The following is a 19636-nucleotide window of genomic DNA, read 5'->3' on the forward strand; positions in this document are numbered from 1 at the left end:
CTTGATCAGGATGCATTTCATTACGTTCACCATTATCTTGGTTATTGCCTGTAGATCACATTGCATAGTTCAATGGGTCTAAAATCATAGATATTCTGAGCTCCTTCTTTCTTAAGGATCATGATCAAATGAGATTTGTTACTACTTCTTACTATTTTGAGAGTCTTAAAATAATCTGAAATCACCTTGAAGATGTCGTCTCCTATTATGTGTCAATAATGCTTGTAAAATTCAACTCCAAAGGCATCCTGTCCAGGACATTTACCATTGCTCATGCTGAAAAAGGCCTTCCTAACTTCGTCTCTTGAAATAGGTCTAGAGAGGTTCATATTATCATGATCATTCTATCATGATCATTCACAGAAGGGGACTTCAAATAGAGGACTCATCCTTCCCACTTCTTCCTCTTTACTATGAAAAAAAGAAGTAAATAATGATCTGCAGGCTTCAAATATGTCTTTTTGGCATCCAAATTTAGAGCCATTGGTTTCCAACATTGTTACTCTATTCTGATCTGATCTGATCATCACTTGATTATGGAAGAACTGTGTGTTTCGATCACCTTGCAGAAACCATTTGGAGCGAGATTTTTGTTTCCATAATGTCTCTTCAGCAAGAAGACTGATGTCTAATTCTTTACAGAGCAAAATTTCATATTCTGAATTGCAGTCCGTGTTTCTGTTATCTTGAAGCTAAATCACTTTCTGCCCCTTCCTAATGGCCTCATCTTTCTCAGAAATTCTTCCATAATATCTTCTGTTCCACAATGTGAGAGCCTTACGAACCCTCTCCAGCTTCTTTAATACTTTTATCATCGCACATCCCGTAACAGAGCAGTTCAACAGGGGTTAGATCAAAAACATAACGACAGTATCCATAATCATATATATTATACAAATATAGCATGCCATGTGGGTTGCATGTACAATATATCAGATTTGCCTTCGTAATTGGCTAATAGTACGACATGCCCTATGGCACAATGTATACTCGACCAGCATAATTGGCACATGGCTCGACATGTTATTAGCAGAGATGTGCTCTACTTTATCAGAGCGACAATTTAGTGGGTGTCTGTGCATAACACACATAGCGTATGAACTAATAGTCCATGGAAAATATATAATTATTGATAAATCCCAACGCACTAACTACTCAAAAGGGCATCTTCCTACAAGACTGTATGTACACCGTTCACAACCAAAATGGGCATTAATCACACTGCTCAAGGTTCACCCTCAATCCCACCAGCTTCACGATCTCGAGACACCGCCCTCCTCAGAGTGAGTACCTAAAACTGAAAAAAAAAAGCATCAGAGATAACTTTCAATATGGCCTATTCCTAAGGCCCACACATACATCATTACTTCATACTTAAATAGCATAGGTAAAACAATAGTCGCCAATGCACTAGGCATTCCATCTGAGCAATAATGATCAAAACAACATAGAATGCACATTCAAATGTATTACTCTGAGCACTGAGCAACAACATAGCCTCTAAGTGAAATGCGAAGCTCCACAAGACTGTTTGCGCAGCTTATGATCATCACACACAACTGAGTCACCGAGAAAAACAATAGAACTTGAGGTAATTCTACCATGACTCCCAATAAGGCTGACCTCAGCTGTAGCTGCAGCAGCAGCACGCCCCATATTCTATGTGGGGATAGGCTTCTCGCTAGTAGCCTGGGTGACAAGCACTTCACAATATAGTAAGTTCTTGGTAAGTCTGCTCTCAGAACCTGGGCCCCTGTGCCGCCCACCTAACCCCTTTTTAGCATGGGTTAAAAATGGGGTTTGGGATTGTTTTTGTTGATTGCTGTTGTTATTTCTTTGTTCTTCAATTGACATTCGTTGATTTGTGATTTAGAGGAGAAGATCCTCCTTACCACTGCATCAAAGGAGCAGCAAGCTGCCTCGGCTCCCAAGTTTCAATCCAAGAGTATACCATTTCCTTGGCTATGCAAGTTAACATATGGCGTATTTATGCTTTGATGCAGGCTTCAAAGGTTTATTATATCTGTGCAAGTTATTTTTAATGATAAACTAGGAGGTTCAATCCAATTTCAGCTCTCAAGGGATAAGTTCAAATCCAGCAGATTTGTGGCTATGGGTATTAAGTACTTCTCCATCTATGGGAGAAAATGTGGAGTGTCATTTAATTCATATTTTTTTTCTTTAAATGAAAATAATAACCATAAAAAAGATATAAATTCATCAATAATTACGACATGATGGCATCTTGTTCCTCCAAGGTTTGATTTTAATCTAATCAATGTGAAACATATTCACAATAAAATGAGATGTCGATGAATCACTTGCAATATGACACAAAGTACAGTTAGTAGTGGGGGGTTTCTTCTAGAGGCTAGAATTGGTTACCAAAGTAAACGTGACTGCTTCCCGAGTGTTGTTGTATTTGGCAGTGCAATATGGATGACCTTTGCAGCAACTGATTTTGACAATGCCTTTGAATGGCTACATTAGTGAGGATGCACATATGGTTCAACCTAAAGGGTTTGAATGGCCACATATCTAAATTATGTATGCAAATCAAATAAACCAATTTATGATCTCTAAGGGGGTTGGCTTAACGGTCAGGGTAGTGGCTGGTAGGCAATTGGTTTCCATTTTGAATCCCTCTGGCATCAATCCTATGTGCTGCAAAAGGGAGGTCATTGACGTGCAAGTTAAAGCACAACGATGGCAACACCTTGAAACACCAAAACCACACCATATACCCTATAAAGATAAGAGGTTGGGTGAGGGTTTCGGCCTTCTGCAGGAGCGGTGGGAAACCCCACTCACCCAAAAGTAAAGCAATTTGTGGTTTCAAACAGGCTCTGCAAAGCTGGTAACATAGATTATTGCCGAGCCCATCCAGACTGCCTAAGCAAACCACCAATCGATGTTCCCTACTTTCAACCATGTTGGTGCCCATTAACCGGATCCTACTTATGATGCTATGTATCGTCATGTAATAGAATGGGTACATTAATACATTAAATTCAGTACTCTCTCTTTCTCTCTTTCACACACACACACACACACATGTAAGCACACAGGCATAATTTGTCTGCGTATGTGCTTCCAATCTCACCTTTACTATCACTAGAACTGTTTGGATTTAGATGAATGGTGTTCTTGTTTGGTAACTTGAACAAAAAACTAATTTAGTAAAAATACAGATCCTATACAAATGGGTCTAGGTCTATATCAATATGAAAGGCAAAAAAAAAATTAACATAACCATGTCCTTCACAATGTTTTTCTCTATGCAAAAAATCACGTCAGTAAAGCATTTACTCACTTTTTTGCCCCCTTTACCCACATCTCTCAACCATCAGTAATAGTAAAATTCGATCAAGATGTCGCTGATCATTGTTATCCTGCATTCTGAGACAACTATTGCATTTCTTCATTCATTTCACCAAAATATCATAGACTTCAAAATGTAAATATACCTATGTAATATATATATATATATATATATATATATATATATATATATATATTTCTCTACTGATGGGTTGAACCATTCATATTTTTGTCGTCTCTGTCCACCTCGCTTCTCTCATGTATGTTTTGCCTTATTTTGATCCACCCAGCTGCAATTCTCTTACAAGGTCAGGTTCGATTATAACGACTCCTGTAAACAGATTCAGAGAGACAAGCGAGAGTCCCTCTCGTAGGTGTGTTCCAGTAACTTCCTGAACAACGTTCACTCAAAAAATTTTAACTCTTCCATCGTAGCTCCAAAATTGCTGAAAGTTGGTTAGAATGTCGCCAACATGTGTTGGAGTGGACGCCCTTCAGCTCAGAAAGTCTCTTAGCAGGATCACGTCACCCTCGAAGGCTCACCTGGTTTTGCCTTAATAAGCCTATTGCAGGTGCTTCAGATGATGCTCAGGAGTCAGAGACACTTGCGGAATTGTTTAAATTCTCCCGTAGATCCGATCACCATGAAAATTGGTCAGATGATAGCCAAGATGTTGAGGAATAGATGCCCAAAATATCAACTCCAGATCGGCTTCCAATCAAAATCGCATTGAGAAGTTGCGCCTGATTCCATATATCGCTATAAGCAGCACCGCCATTTTCCGCCAATCGCCACTTCAATTCCCATCTGCTACGGTAGACTAGCCAAATCACCTCCAATCGTGCTCAAAATTTGCGAGATTGTTCCCATAATAGTCATGAAGCTAATGGAATCATTGCCGTCTTCTGATTGGATTCCGGTCGTTAGAAAATTGTCTCTGATCGGACTTTACTGTCCACGGATAATAGAGAGCACCGAGCATTGACAGATTCAATTCTAGCGCCTCAATTGCTCAATTCTCCGTCCAGATGTCCTCCAAATTGCGTCGCACAAGATTAACAAGAAGTACAGATAAATTGCGACAAATTTAGATCTGATCTAACTGTGAGAAAATCCAATCTAAGGTCGGTGTTAGGCCAAGATTAACATGAAGTACAGATAAATTGCAACAAATTTAGATCTGATCTAACTGTGAGAAAATCCGATCTAAGGTCGGTGTTAGAAAATTGTCTCTGATCGGACTTTACTGTCCACAGCTAACAGAGAGCACTAAGCATTGACAGATTCAATTCTAGCGCCTCAATTGCTCGATTCTCCATCCAGATGTCCTCCGAATTGCGTCGCACAAGATTAACACTAAGTACAGATAAATTGCGACAAATTTAGATCTGATCTAATTGTGAGAAAATCCGATCTAAGGTCGGTGTTAGGCGAATCGTTGGTGACAGGGTTCGGATGCGCCGATGCCCGTCAACACTCTTCCTTTAGGTTTGATCCTTAGATCTTAATCTGAGTAAGACCGATCTGATCTTTGCATTAGACGGACTTAATCTGAATCGCTCCAAGCGTCAGCATCTTCTACAAACTTTGATCGGCTCAAACTGGAGCTCTAGGAAAGGAATTCACCCGGAGTTGGAGAATTACCTGCTTAGAGTCCACCGGTGTCGATGTGCATATCTGAGAATGCTGGCTAGAGTGCGTTAAGCGTTGTCCAGTCAATTTGAATCTTGATCTCCATCTCTGGCCTCTAGACTTCCTTGTTTTTTGAGAAGCCTTCACCTCGATCAGGAGCTCGTCTGCACCTAGATCATCGTCCCTGGTTCTGCAGCAAGTCCTGGCCTTGCTTCCCTGGTTCCACGACGATAATCTTCTTGGAAGAACAAGGTTCAACAGAAAGAATTCTGGCACCACAAGATTAGTGGCAATAGTCTCCTGACGGGAAACAATCCAAATTTCCATAGATTGTAAAATGTTCGATGATACAAGTTTCGCTCAGTCCTCAGCTATTTATTCAGCTGAATTGACCCGGGACGCGGTCCGCTATCTCATTTCAAGACTGACACAAGTTTTATGAATCTAGACATAAAATGGAAAGAAATACATCACTGGGTCGGTTTGAGTTGGTCTCAGCAGCCACACGCTCAGGTTGGCCTGAGCTCTTCTTGGTTGGTCCAGACCGTGTCGCTCTAGTTGTTGCGCCTGTCTCATCTCGCCTAGGTTCCCCTTTGGCTGCTGCAGTCTTCTAGCAACTCGATCTTGCATCCTCTGACCGGTCTGCCTCTGCCCTACTGAATGCAGTTCAATCTCTCGCTGCTTAACTGCCTGAACCCACTCGCACCTAGGTCCATCTCGGCTGACTGAACCCTGGCTGCGTCAAACTGCACTCAGTCTAATGCCTCTAAGACTGATGGTCGGTTCTTTTGGACCTCAACTAAACCCGGCCCAAGCTTCCCTATCTCGGTCTCATCTATGGTTCGCCCCTCGCAATCTGTATTGCTTTCCAGATTAGCCTCTCAATAAAAATCATTGATTGTATGAACCGCCCATCCTTCGTCACATGCTAAGCCTTGTGCGTTAGCCGTGTCATTTGTGTGTTTAACCTTACTTTGTTTAGATTCGTCTCCCTCAATCTGCGGCATGATGAGGTTAACCTCACAATACTTGTGGCCTATATATTCATCAGCGTTTTTGACCACGATGGCGACTGTGGCCCGAGTCTCTTCAACTATCTCGGCAACCTCCTTCGCTGCGCTCGGCAGCACTCCAAGTAGGTGTGATAAGACCACCCCCCTTAGATTGAGCTTGCCCCCAAGCTCGTATGTGGGAAAAACAATACATGACCTCCTCTAACTCCTCCCACTCATACACTCTATGCTCTTGCCTGGAATAGCTCTCGACAGTAGTTCTAATAGTTACCTTTGTGGACCTCGATGTCTTGGGTAGCCATCCCATGTTGACGCCCCTTTAAACTTCCCTCGATCAAAACTCAGCCAGATGTGTGCTCGTGCCGTTACCACTTTTTGAGGTGCATAAGTCAGTCAGTATTGGCTAAGAACGGTACGTTTCCTCCCTTTAATCAGATTCCACAGTACCCTGATCGAAGAAGATTCCCCTAAACCTTCCATGCTTCCGCTGATGCAACGCTGATTTCCAAATAAAACATGTTTTGGTATGAAACCTGGACATTGTTGAAGAATTGCCATGGATTGAGCACTCTTTCCGATCATCCATGAACCCATACTCTCTACGAATACTGTTCCCCATTGCTCAATTAAATTTGAGAAGGAACCTACCGTCGTGTTCCTTATGCCCCCTTTGCAAATGAGCCTAAGCTGTAACGGTGTTTTAAGCTGACGTCGCTGTGCAAGAATTGGTAAATACGAGCTGAAAAGGATGTCACTATTTCCTTTGCTCTTAGCTCTCTCATTCCTACCTATACGCACCCTGTATAGGATGATAGGATTGGCGAGGTTAGGCTTCATAAATTTTCTGCCATTGATCAGTCCCAGCACACAAGTCAAGCTTCCCTGCACATGTCCATAGATCTGCTAAGCAAAGAATCATCACAGCCACAATCCTCGGTTGGCATGCCAGCTGCCTCAACATTAGTAGTGTCTCATACATACTGATGTGTTGTTACTATCGCCCTCCTTAAACAACGTTTTAATCAGCGTGGAATTGCCCTCCGAGACGAAGACTGCCTCTTGTACCCATGGCCGCTCAATTAAATTATCTTGGCCTATATGGTGGTCATTTTGGCCAGTCTGATTCATAGGAGGACACTGCTTCAAAGTCTGGTTTCAGCACTAGGATTTGATTCTCACGCAGATTCTCATGGTTTCAGCACATGGTCGCTCAATTAAATTGTCTTGGATGGTTCGGCCTATATGGTGGTCATTTCAGCCAGACTGATTCATAGGAGGACACCATGGACTTCAAAGTCTGGTTTCAGCACTAGGATTCGATTCCCATTATTGCGGTCCAGATTTACTCTCCATACCATTGCAGGCTAATATTTCCCAATTGGCTGACATATTGCTCATCGCTGTCACCTCCAATTCTGCGATTATCTCCATATCTTTCAATTTTGCTAAGTCGGCATGCTGTTTTGCCTCATCCTTTTCTGTAAGTAGTATATCCGATGTCATCAGTTCCAAACGCCACTGTGGCTGTTGCACTGATAGTGCTTGTAAGGTAGCCTCTTGAGTCGGTTCAGCCGTCATGATAACTTGGCCGTCACCTTCTTCTTTGGGAAAAGGCGACATGTTCACGTAATCCTCCTCCGTAAAGTCTTCATCCAACGTATTCCCAACACCAGATCAACTTCCCCTAAGGGCATTACGTAGAAGTCGACTTTGAAAGGCATGTTTTGCATGGATAGCTCGACCCCCTTACACATGTTAACCAACTGTGAACCATCGCCCAACATGACATTGAAATTGGATTGGGGACTCGCCCGAATCCCAAGTGCTTGCGCCGTTTTAGAGTTCAAGAAATTTTGGGTGTATCGATTAGGACCATCACCTCATGGTCAGAAATCTTGCCACTAATCTTCATCGAATTTGGTCATTTCGGATCAGTCAATGCATGACAACGGCCATCAATTTCTGCTAGCAATAACATCATCCTCCTCTTGTGGTATCACCTCCGCTTCCTGCTGTTTCTCTTTTCTGGCCATAGCTGAATCAAATATGCCCAAAATGCAGTCGCCTCCCAAGATTTATTGGGATTGATTCGCCAAGGGAAAGGGGGTTTTAGGGATTGCAAAATTTTGGCCCAGTCGGACAGCTTTCCCTACTTAAAATGAATCCCTAGGTCACTCACTCAGCCATCCACATCATCACATCATACAACCTGCCATGCATGCCTAATTTTAAACAAACCACACCCTTGATCACCCCTGGGTTAGGATGCACAATCCAGGACTGGGTCATACTTTTTTTCAATGAGAAACTGATCAATATACCCAGTGTCTCATGCTTCAAGTAATGTGGAAGTTACTGTTACTGCAGATAATACGTTCTCCAGTGTGTCACATACAAATGCTTTAGCTGTCTCTTACAACTAAAAATTTTACAAGTGACGAGACATTAAGCTTGGAATCAAGAGTCATGTATTCCAACTGTTGAAAATAAATAAACCGAAATTATGTAATTTTCTTTCTTTGAATCCTTTACTACCAAAAAGTTGTTGGGCATTTGCAGGCATTCGCATATAAAGCTTAAATTTTGTTGAATTCTCTCACAGATGTACAAATGAACAACTGATTTACTGCAGTCGCTCAATTGTTTTTGATAAGATTAGAAAGAATAAACTTTGATTAACCTCGAAATCTGCCCTAACTCCTCTTTATATAGACTAGAGGAGAGAGAGAAGTTACAAGAGAAACATCTAAAGGAAAAGTTATTACAAAAGTACCCTCTTAAACCTAAAACTGAATATAAACACATCTTAACACTCCCCCTCAAGTTGGAGCGTATATGTCAAATAGGCTCAACTTGGAACAGCAGCTTTGGAATGGTCCCCTTGCAAGAGCCTTAGTAAAGATATCAGCCGTTTGCCCTGTAGTTGAAATGTGTGAGGTACTTACAAACCCCTTTTGAATCATGTCTCTAGTATAGTGGCAATCTACTTCAACATGCTTGGTTCTTTCATGAAAAGCCGGATTATTAGCAATAAACAGTGCAGCTTTGTTATCACATAACAGTTGCATAGGAAGAGGCACTTCGACAGTAAGATCCAACATCAGGGATCTAACCCACATAACTTCAGCAGTACCCTGAGCCATAGCTCTATACTCAGATTCTGCACTTGATCTGGCAACCACAGTTTGCTTCTTACTCTTCCATGTAACCAAGTTGGATCCAATAAACACACAAAATCCAGTAGTGGATTTTCTGTCTGAGGGGCATCCTGCATAGTCGGCATCAACATACACAGATATAGTGAGTGAGGTACCATTCTGAAAGAAGAGTCCCGTTCCTGGTGAATTCTTTAGATACCTAAGAATCATCATAGCAGCATCCCAATGAACTTTCTTGGGCTTATCCATAAATTGACTCACTCTGCTAACAGCATAGGCAATGTCAGGTCGAGTAACAGTGATGTATAGGAGCTTCCCAACAATCCCTCTATACTGTCTTGCATCAACATCTTCAGTATCATCATCATACAAGCGGGTATTGATATCCATAGGCGTGGATGCAGGCCGACACCCCAGCATCCCTGTCTCTTGCAAAACATCAGTAACGTATTTCCTCTGGCACATGATAAGGCCCTTTTGATTTCTGGCAAACTCAATACCAAGGAAATAACGTAGTTCACCAAGGTCCTTGGTGACAAAGTGTTGTCCAAGGACATCCTTGATGTTGGAAATCCCCTGATCATCATCCCCTGTAACAATGATATCATCAACATAAACAAGAACTATCACCGTACCTGTAGAAGTCTTCTTGACAAAGAGGGAATGGTCGGCCGAAGAACGTCTGAAGCCCTCATTCTCAATATTCTCTGACAATTTCTGAAACCAAGCTCGAGGACTCTGTTTCAGACCATAAATCGCCTTTCGCAATCTGCACACTTTCTGACACTCCCCCTCAGCAACAAACCCTGGTGGTTGCTGCATATACACTTCTTCATGTAAGTCACCATAGAGAAAGGCATTTTTGACATCAAGCTGTGAGAGGGACCAATTCTGGCTGACAGCCACAGCAAGGAGAATCCGTAAGGAAGCATGTCGTGCCACAGGAGAGAAGGTATCATAATAATCAACCCCATAAGTTTGGGTATAGCCTTTTGCAACCAGACGAGCCTTATATCTGTCAATACTGCCATCTGCTCGGTATTTGATAGTAAAGACCCATCTGCAACCAACAATGGCTGCATCAACTGAAGGAGTAACAAGGGTCCAGGTGCCTCTAGACTGAAGAGCATCCATCTCTTCTTGCATAGCCGCTGCCCATTTGGGATCAGAGAGAGCATCCATGGGATTCTGTGGAAGAGCAATAGCCGACAGCCCCTTGACAAACTGTCGGTACATAGGGGTGAGTCTATCCATGGATAAATGACCAGAGATAGGATGCAAAGTGCAACTGCGTTTGCCTTTCCTTTGAGCAATGGGCACATCAAGGTCATTAGGAGCAGGAACATGCTCGTGACATACTCCTATGTCATCATTACATAAAACATTGTCAGTTGAGTTTGTGTCAGGAATTACCTTGGGCGTGCTGGGTGAAGGCACAGGTGCACATTGAACAGGCGCAGCAGGCTGAGTACGACGATGGTAGACAGCCCCAAACCGTGGATCAACTGGGTTTGGACAACTCATGAGAGGTAGAGGAAATGGGACTTCATCATTTAATGCAGGCGCCCTTAATTGAGTTCCATTTGGGGAGAAGAAAGAGGTTGATTCAAAAAATGTAACATCAGCACTCACATAATACCGACGAGTAGAAGGATCATAACATCGATATCCCTTTTGAGTGCGGGAATAACCAACAAAGATCGTTTTGATGGCCCGAGGAGACAACTTATCTCGCCCAGGACCAAGCAACTGAACAAAGGCAACACATCCAAAAACACGAGGTGGAACAGAAAACAAGTCTCTGTCAGGAAAGAGGACAGAGATAGGAATAAGGTCTCCCAACACAGATGACGGCATACGATTAATAAGATAGCATGCTGTGAGAACAGCATCGCCCCAGTAAGAATGGGGAACATGGCTATGTATGATAATGGTTCTGGCAACATCAAGAATATGACGGTGTTTCCGTTCAGCAACCCCATTTTGTTGGGAGGTATAGGCACAAGAAGTTTGGTGGATGATACCCTTATCCCTGAAAAATTGTTCCAAAGAGGAAGCACAGAACTCAAGAGCATTGTCAGAGCGCACAATTTTGACACAAGTATCAAACTGAGTCAGAATTTCATTGATAAAATTTTTGATTACATGACCCACTTCAGATTTATGCTTCATAAGAAAAACCCAACTAACACGACTATAGTCATCGACAGCAACAAGATAATATCGATGACCTTGAAGAGCAGGTGTACGACTCGGACCCCAAACATCAAAATGAAGTAACTCAAACACAGAATGGCTACTTCGACTGGGCCGCGGAGGAAAGGATGACCTATGGTGTTTGCCCAACTGACAAGACTCGCATTGAAAAGAAGACTTGGGAGACAGCTGAGGAAGAACATGCAGCAGTTTCTGAAACGGTAGATGTCCAAAACGTAAATGCCAAGTATAAGCCGAGGATGAGGACGACCCTGCAGAGGTAGATCCAGCAAAGGGAAAGGAATGCACTAGCCTGTAAAGACCTCCCTGTTCACGGCCACTGCCAATCACCCTGCCCGTCAGTATATCCTGAAACACAAGAGAAGAGGAGTCAAATATCGCACGACAGTTTAAATCTCTGGTAATCTGACTGATAGATAGTAGGCTATGTGGGAATTCTGGTGCATGAAGAACATGTTGCAATGGTAATGATGAAGTAAGTTGGACCTCTCCAAGTCCAACAACGGGAGAATATTTGCCATCTGCTAGAATAACCGAGCGACCAGGTGGAGTAGGGACATAAGAAGTAAACTGTGCCTTGTCTCCACAGAGATGTGTCGATGCACCCGAATCAATGAGCCAATCTGTAGTGTCAGAATACATACCAGATGAAGATGCACTGGCAGCAGTAGTGATAGTAGAGGTGGTCGGATCAGGAGCTTGTTGAGGTCTATCTCCAATCAAGTGTCTCAACTGAGAGATAATATCATCTGCACGTAACTCACTGGAGGAAACAGGATGTTGAGTCTTAGGCTGCTCTGGAGAATCAGTAAAAACAGTCTGATTGGCAACAGCTGGACGACCATGTTTCTGCCAACACTTATCCACAGTGTGACCAATGCGATGACAAAACTGACATACTGGGCGCGAAGGGGTATTGCCACGGCCACGGTATCCTCGTCCTCTGGCAAAGAGGGACCCACCTCTGCCACGAGTAGCAAGCATAGCAGAAGTGGTATCAAGAACAGTCGATGAAGGGATTGGAATTCTGCTTAGCCTACTATAAGCTTCATCAATAGGAGGAATCGAGGGACTAGTGAGCATCTGATTCTTTGCTGATTCATAAACAGAGTCTAATCCAGACAGAAATACTCCGACCATAAGCATATCTCTGTATGCCTTCTGTTGCTCACACTTACATGCAGGAAAGTAGCTGTTTAGTCTCTCAAACATGGACTTGAGACTAGAATAATAAGTATGTAGAGGGCGACCATCTTGGCGCATCTGATGAATATCATGATGAAGCTGCATAATTCTGGTTTCATTCCTTGCTTGTGAATAGGTGGCTGCAAGGGAATCCCACATATCCTTTGCACTTTCCTTATGCAGGACTTCATTGGCAATGTCTTGAGTAAGAGTACCAACAATCCATACCATAACCAACGAATTATCTTTAAACCAAGTAGTATATTTTCCTACCTTCTGTACGGGCTCGGGCTCCAATATAAGATGTTCCTTCTCATGAGCGATCAAGGTCCTTTTTACTTGCATGGCCCACATCTCGTAATTACCCCCATCCATTTTGGTGATAAAGCTGGAAAATGGGGAACTCTTCATCTCTCCCGACGACACAAAGGAAGAGGTATTAGCGCCGCTGCTAATTTCAGACATCGCTCAACACAATGGAGGAAACCGAGCCACGGAATAGGAAGTGCAGGCAAAAAAAAAGAAGACAATCACATATCGAAAGACAACATGCTGATCATGAAGCAGTTAACACGGGCAGCAATCCATAAGTCTGATCGGCTGGAAGAGGCAACAACAGAACTGAACGAAGACAGATTACCAGAGGCGACAGCGAAGACGCTGAGAGGAAAATCAGCGTGCAGAACAGCGGCGGAGTAGAGGGGGCGATGCAGCGAAGACGCTGAGAAGAAAATCAGCGTGCAGGGCAGCGGCGGAGCAGAGGAGAATGGTGGAGACAGCAGGGGCGATGCAGCGTGCAGCGGCAGCGGAGAAGCAACAGTGACAGACGGCGGCGGCGGGCGGAGGTGATAGCCACGGCGGGCAGCGGCGAAGATGACTGCAACAGCGGACGGAGGCGTCGGGCGGAGAAGACAGCAACGGGCGGAGGCGTCGGGCGGAGAAGACAGCAACGGGCGGAGGCGTCGGGCGGAGAAGACAGCAACGGCGGAGGCGTCGGGCGGAGAGGTCAGGACAGAGACTGGCAGAGGCGTCGGGTGGACACGAGCGGGTGGAGGAAGCGCAGCGATGGGCGCGGTCAGGCGGCGGGCGGCGCCGCTCAATCGGCGCGCCAAGGAGGAGGAGACGGCTGCTGCTCTGATACCATGATAAGATTAGAAAGAATAAACTTTGATTAACCTCGAAATCTGCCCTAACTCCTCTTTATATAGACTAGAGGAGAGAGAGAAGTTACAAGAGAAACATCTAAAGGAAAAGTTATTACAAAAGTACCCTCTTAAACCTAAAACTGAATATAAACACATCTTAACAGTTTTGGAAGCGGAAAATTGCTGTAGATACTATTCCGTCTTCTTACGCCTAGCTCCTACTCTTTACCGAATGGAAATGAAACTAAGACGCTTCTGTCCTCTTCGTGCTATGACATATTGTCATGACATTTCCAAAAAGATCACTCTATTTGCCCTTTTTCCACTGTGAAATTCTTCGAGTTACAATGAAAGACTATGGGTCTTATTCTTTCTTTGAATCCTTTACTACCAAAAAGTTGTTGGGCATTTGCAGGCATTCGCATATAAAGCTTAAATTTTCTTGAATTCTCTCACAGATGTACAAATGAACAACTGATTTACTGCAGTCGCTCAATTGTTTTGGAAGCGGAAAATTGCTGTAGATACTATTCCGTCTTCTTACGCCTAGCTCCTACTCTTTACCGAATGGAAATGAAACTAAGACGCTTCTGTCCTCTTCGTGCTATGACATATTGTCATGACATTTCCAAAAAGATCACTCTATTTGCCCTTTTTCCACTGTGAAATTCTTCGAGTTACAATGAAAGACTATGGGTCTTATTCTTTCTTTGAATCCTTTACTACCAAAAAGTTGTTGGGCATTTGCAGGCATTCGCATATAAAGCTTAAATTTTCTTGAATTCTCTCACAGATGTACAAATGAACAACTGATTTACTGCAGTCGCTCAATTGTTTTGGAAGCGGAAAATTGCTGTAGATACTATTCCGTCTTCTTACGCCTAGCTCCTACTCTTTACCGAATGGAAATGAAACTAAGACGCTTCTGTCCTCTTCGTGCTATGACATATTGTCATGACATTTCCAAAAAGATCACTCTATTTGCCCTTTTTCCACTGTGAAATTCTTCGAGTTACAATGAAAGACTATGGGTCTTATTCTTTCTTTGAATCCTTTACTACCAAAAAGTTGTTGGGCATTTGCAGGCATTCGCATATAAAGCTTAAATTTTCTTGAATTCTCTCACAGATGTACAAATGAACAACTGATTTACTGCAGTCGCTCAATTGTTTTGGAAGCGGAAAATAGCTGTAGATACTATTCCGTCTTCTTACGCCTAGCTCCTACTCTTTACCGAATGGAAATGAAACTAAGACGCTTCTGCCCTCTTCGTGCTATGACATATTGTCATGACATTTCCAAAAAGATCACTCTATTTGCCCTTTTTCCACTGTGAAATTCTTCGAGTTACAATGAAAGACTATGGGTCTTATTCTTTCTTTGAATCCTTTACTACCAAAAAGTTGTTGGGCATTTGCAGGCATTCGCATATAAAGCTTAAATTTTCTTGAATTCTCTCACAGATGTACAAATGAACAACTGATTTACTGCAGTCGCTCAATTGTTTTGGAAGCGGAAAATTGCTGTAGATACTATTCCGTCTTCTTACGCCTAGCTCCTACTCTTTACCGAATGGAAATGAAACTAAGACGCTTCTGTCCTCTTCGTGCTATGACATATTGTCATGACATTTCCAAAAAGATCACTCTATTTGCCCTTTTTCCACTGTGAAATTCTTCGAGTTACAATGAAAGACTATGGGTCTTATTCTTTCTTTGAATCCTTTACTACCAAAAAGTTGTTGGGCATTTGCAGGCATTCGCATATAAAGCTTAAATTTTCTTGAATTCTCTCACAGATGTACAAATGAACAACTGATTTACTGCAGTCGCTTAATTGTTTTGGAAGCGGAAAATTGCTGTAGATACTATTCCGTCTTCTTACGCCTAGCTCCTACTCTTTACCGAATGGAAATGAAACTAAGACGCTTCTGTCCTCTTCGTGCTATGACATATTGTCATGACATTTCCAAAAAGATCACTCTATTTGCCCTTTTTCCACTGTGAAATTCTTCGAGTTACAATGAAAGACTATGGGTCTTATTCTTTCTTTGAATCCTTTACTACCAAAAAGTTGTTGGGCATTTGCAGGCATTCGCATATAAAGCTTAAATTTTCTTGAATTCTCTCACAGATGTACAAATGAACAACTGATTTACTGCAGTCGCTCAATTGTTTTGGAAGCGGAAAATTGCTGTAGATACTATTCCGTCTTCTTACGCCTAGCTCCTACTCTTTACCGAATGGAAATGAAACTAAGACGCTTCTGTCCTCTTCGTGCTATGACATATTGTCATGACATTTCCAAAAAGATCACTCTATTTGCCCTTTTTCCACTGTGAAATTCTTCGAGTTACAATGAAAGACTATGGGTCTTATTCTTTCTTTGAATCCTTTACTACCAAAAAGTTGTTGGGCATTTGCAGGCATTCGCATATAAAGCTTAAATTTTCTTGAATTCTCTCACAGATGTACAAATGAACAACTGATTTACTGCAGTCGCTCAATTGTTTTGGAAGCGGAAAATTGCTGTAGATACTATTCCGTCTTCTTACGCCTAGCTCCTACTCTTTACCGAATGGAAATGAAACTAAGACGCTTCTGTCCTCTTCGTGCTATGACATATTGTCATGACATTTCCAAAAAGATCACTCTATTTGCCCTTTTTCCACTGTGAAATTCTTCGAGTTACAATGAAAGACTATGGGTCTTATTCTTTCTTTGAATCCTTTACTACCAAAAAGTTGTTGGGCATTTGCAGGCATTCGCATATAAAGCTTAAATTTTCTTGAATTCTCTCACAGATGTACAAATGAACAACTGATTTACTGCAGTCGCTCAATTGTTTTGGAAGCGGAAAATTGCTGTAGATACTATTCCGTCTTCTTACGCCTAGCTCCTACTCTTTACCGAATGGAAATGAAACTAAGACGCTTCTGCCCTCTTCGTGCTATGACATATTGTCATGACATTTCCAAAAAGATCACTCTATTTGCCCTTTTTCCACTGTGAAATTCTTCGAGTTACAATGAAAGACTATGGGTCTTATTCTTTCTTTGAATCCTTTACTACCAAAAAGTTGTTGGGCATTTGCAGGCATTCGCATATAAAGCTTAAATTTTCTTGAATTCTCTCACAGATGTACAAATGAACAACTGATTTACTGCAGTCGCTCAATTGTTTTGGAAGCGGAAAATTGCTGTAGATACTATTCCGTCTTCTTACGCCTAGCTCCTACTCTTTACCGAATGGAAATGAAACTAAGACGCTTCTGTCCTCTTCGTGCTATGACATATTGTCATGACATTTCCAAAAAGATCACTCTATTTGCCCTTTTTCCACTGTGAAATTCTTCGAGTTACAATGAAAGACTATGGGTCTTATTCTTTCTTTGAATCCTTTACTACCAAAAAGTTGTTGGGCATTTGCAGGCATTCGCATATAAAGCTTAAATTTTCTTGAATTCTCTCACAGATGTACAAATGAACAACTGATTTACTGCAGTCGCTCAATTGTTTTGGAAGCGGAAAATTGCTGTAGATACTATTCCGTCTTCTTACGCCTAGCTCCTACTCTTTACCGAATGGAAATGAAACTAAGACGCTTCTGTCCTCTTCGTGCTATGACATATTGTCATGACATTTCCAAAAAGATCACTCTATTTGCCCTTTTTCCACTGTGAAATTCTTCGAGTTACAATGAAAGACTATGGGTCTTATTCTTTCTTTGAATCCTTTACTACCAAAAAGTTGTTGGGCATTTGCAGGCATTCGCATATAAAGCTTAAATTTTCTTGAATTCTCTCACAGATGTACAAATGAACAACTGATTTACTGCAGTCGCTTAATTGTTTTGGAAGCGGAAAATTGCTGTAGATACTATTCCGTCTTCTTACGCCTAGCTCCTACTCTTTACCGAATGGAAATGAAACTAAGACGCTTCTGTCCTCTTCGTGCTATGACATATTGTCATGACATTTCCAAAAAGATCACTCTATTTGCCCTTTTTCCACTGTGAAATTCTTCGAGTTACAATGAAAGACTATGGGTCTTATTCTTTCTTTGAATCCTTTACTACCAAAAAGTTGTTGGGCATTTGCAGGCATTCGCATATAAAGCTTAAATTTTCTTGAATTCTCTCACAGATGTACAAATGAACAACTGATTTACTGCAGTCGCTCAATTGTTTTGGAAGCGGAAAATTGCTGTAGATACTATTCCGTCTTCTTACGCCTAGCTCCTACTCTTTACCGAATGGAAATGAAACTAAGACGCTTCTGTCCTCTTCGTGCTATGACATATTGTCATGACATTTCCAAAAAGATCACTCTATTTGCCCTTTTTCCACTGTGAAATTCTTCGAGTTACAATGAAAGACTATGGGTCTTATTCTTTCTTTGAATCCTTTACTACCAAAAAGTTGTTGGGCATTTGCAGGCATTCGCATATAAAGCTTAAATTTTCTTGAATTCTCTCACAGATGTACAAATGAACAACTGATTTACTGCAGTCGCTCAATTGTTTTGGAAGCGGAAAATTGCTGTAGATACTATTCCGTCTTCTTACGCCTAGCTCCTACTCTTTACCGAATGGAAATGAAACTAAGACGCTTCTGTCCTCTTCGTGCTATGACATATTGTCATGACATTTCCAAAAAGATCACTCTATTTGCCCTTTTTCCACTGTGAAATTCTTCGAGTTACAATGAAAGACTATGGGTCTTATTCTTTCTTTGAATCCTTTACTACCAAAAAGTTGTTGGGCATTTGCAGGCATTCGCATATAAAGCTTAAATTTTCTTGAATTCTCTCACAGATGTACAAATGAACAACTGATTTACTGCAGTCGCTCAATTGTTTTGGAAGCGGAAAATTGCTGTAGATACTATTCCGTCTTCTTACGCCTAGCTCCTACTCTTTACCGAATGGAAATGAAACTAAGACGCTTCTGTCCTCTTCGTGCTATGACATATTGTCATGACATTTCCAAAAAGATCACTCTATTTGCCCTTTTTCCACTGTGAAATTCTTCGAGTTACAATGAAAGACTATGGGTCTTATTCTTTCTTTGAATCCTTTACTACCAAAAAGTTGTTGGGCATTTGCAGGCATTCGCATATAAAGCTTAAATTTTCTTGAATTCTCTCACAGATGTACAAATGAACAACTGATTTACTGCAGTCGCTCAATTGTTTTGGAAGCGGAAAATTGCTGTAGATACTATTCCGTCTTCTTACGCCTAGCTCCTACTCTTTACCGAATGGAAATGAAACTAAGACGCTTCTGTCCTCTTCGTGCTATGACATATTGTCATGACATTTCCAAAAAGATCACTCTATTTGCCCTTTTTCCACTGTGAAATTCTTCGAGTTACAATGAAAGACTATGGGTCTTATTCTTTCTTTGAATCCTTTACTACCAAAAAGTTGTTGGGCATTTGCAGGCATTCGCATATAAAGCTTAAATTTTCTTGAATTCTCTCACAGATGTACAAATGAACAACTGATTTACTGCAGTCGCTCAATTGTTTTGGAAGCGGAAAATTGCTGTAGATACTATTCCGTCTTCTTACGCCTAGCTCCTACTCTTTACCGAATGGAAATGAAACTAAGACGCTTCTGTCCTCTTCGTGCTATGACATATTGTCATGACATTTCCAAAAAGATCACTCTATTTGCCCTTTTTCCACTGTGAAATTCTTCGAGTTACAATGAAAGACTATGGGTCTTATTCTTTCTTTGAATCCTTTACTACCAAAAAGTTGTTGGGCATTTGCAGGCATTCGCATATAAAGCTTAAATTTTCTTGAATTCTCTCACAGATGTACAAATGAACAACTGATTTACTGCAGTCGCTCAATTGTTTTGGAAGCGGAAAATTGCTGTAGATACTATTCCGTCTTCTTACGCCTAGCTCCTACTCTTTACCGAATGGAAATGAAACTAAGACGCTTCTGTCCTCTTCGTG

General features: G+C 41.7%; 1 protein-coding gene across 1 annotated transcript; it reads right to left on the reverse strand.

Annotated features, from left to right (window-relative positions):
* Window positions 1-11229: 11229 nt before the first annotated feature.
* Window positions 11230-12831, reverse strand: LOC126410022 (uncharacterized). Its single transcript, XM_050077585.1, has 2 exons — window positions 11987-12831; window positions 11230-11690 (listed from the first exon to the last, which is right to left on the reverse strand). Exons 1-2 carry the CDS (start codon window positions 12756-12758, stop codon window positions 11653-11655), a joined length of 810 nt encoding a protein of 269 aa, XP_049933542.1. The 5' UTR covers window positions 12759-12831; the 3' UTR covers window positions 11230-11652.
* Window positions 12832-19636: the final 6805 nt, after the last annotated feature.

Source organism: Nymphaea colorata, chromosome 4 (genome assembly GCF_008831285.2).
Source record: "Nymphaea colorata isolate Beijing-Zhang1983 chromosome 4, ASM883128v2, whole genome shotgun sequence".
NCBI lineage: Eukaryota > Viridiplantae > Streptophyta > Magnoliopsida > Nymphaeales > Nymphaeaceae > Nymphaea > Nymphaea colorata.

Coding starts and splice junctions, on each gene's coding strand:
- LOC126410022 (XM_050077585.1), bottom strand. CDS start 12,758: ATGGTATGGATTGTTGGTACTCTTACTCAAGACATTGCCAATGAAGTC. Junction 11,691..11,986: donor TGCCAGTGCATCTTCATCTG/GTATGTATTCTG, acceptor CTTGTGTTTCAG/GATATACTGACGGGCAGGGT.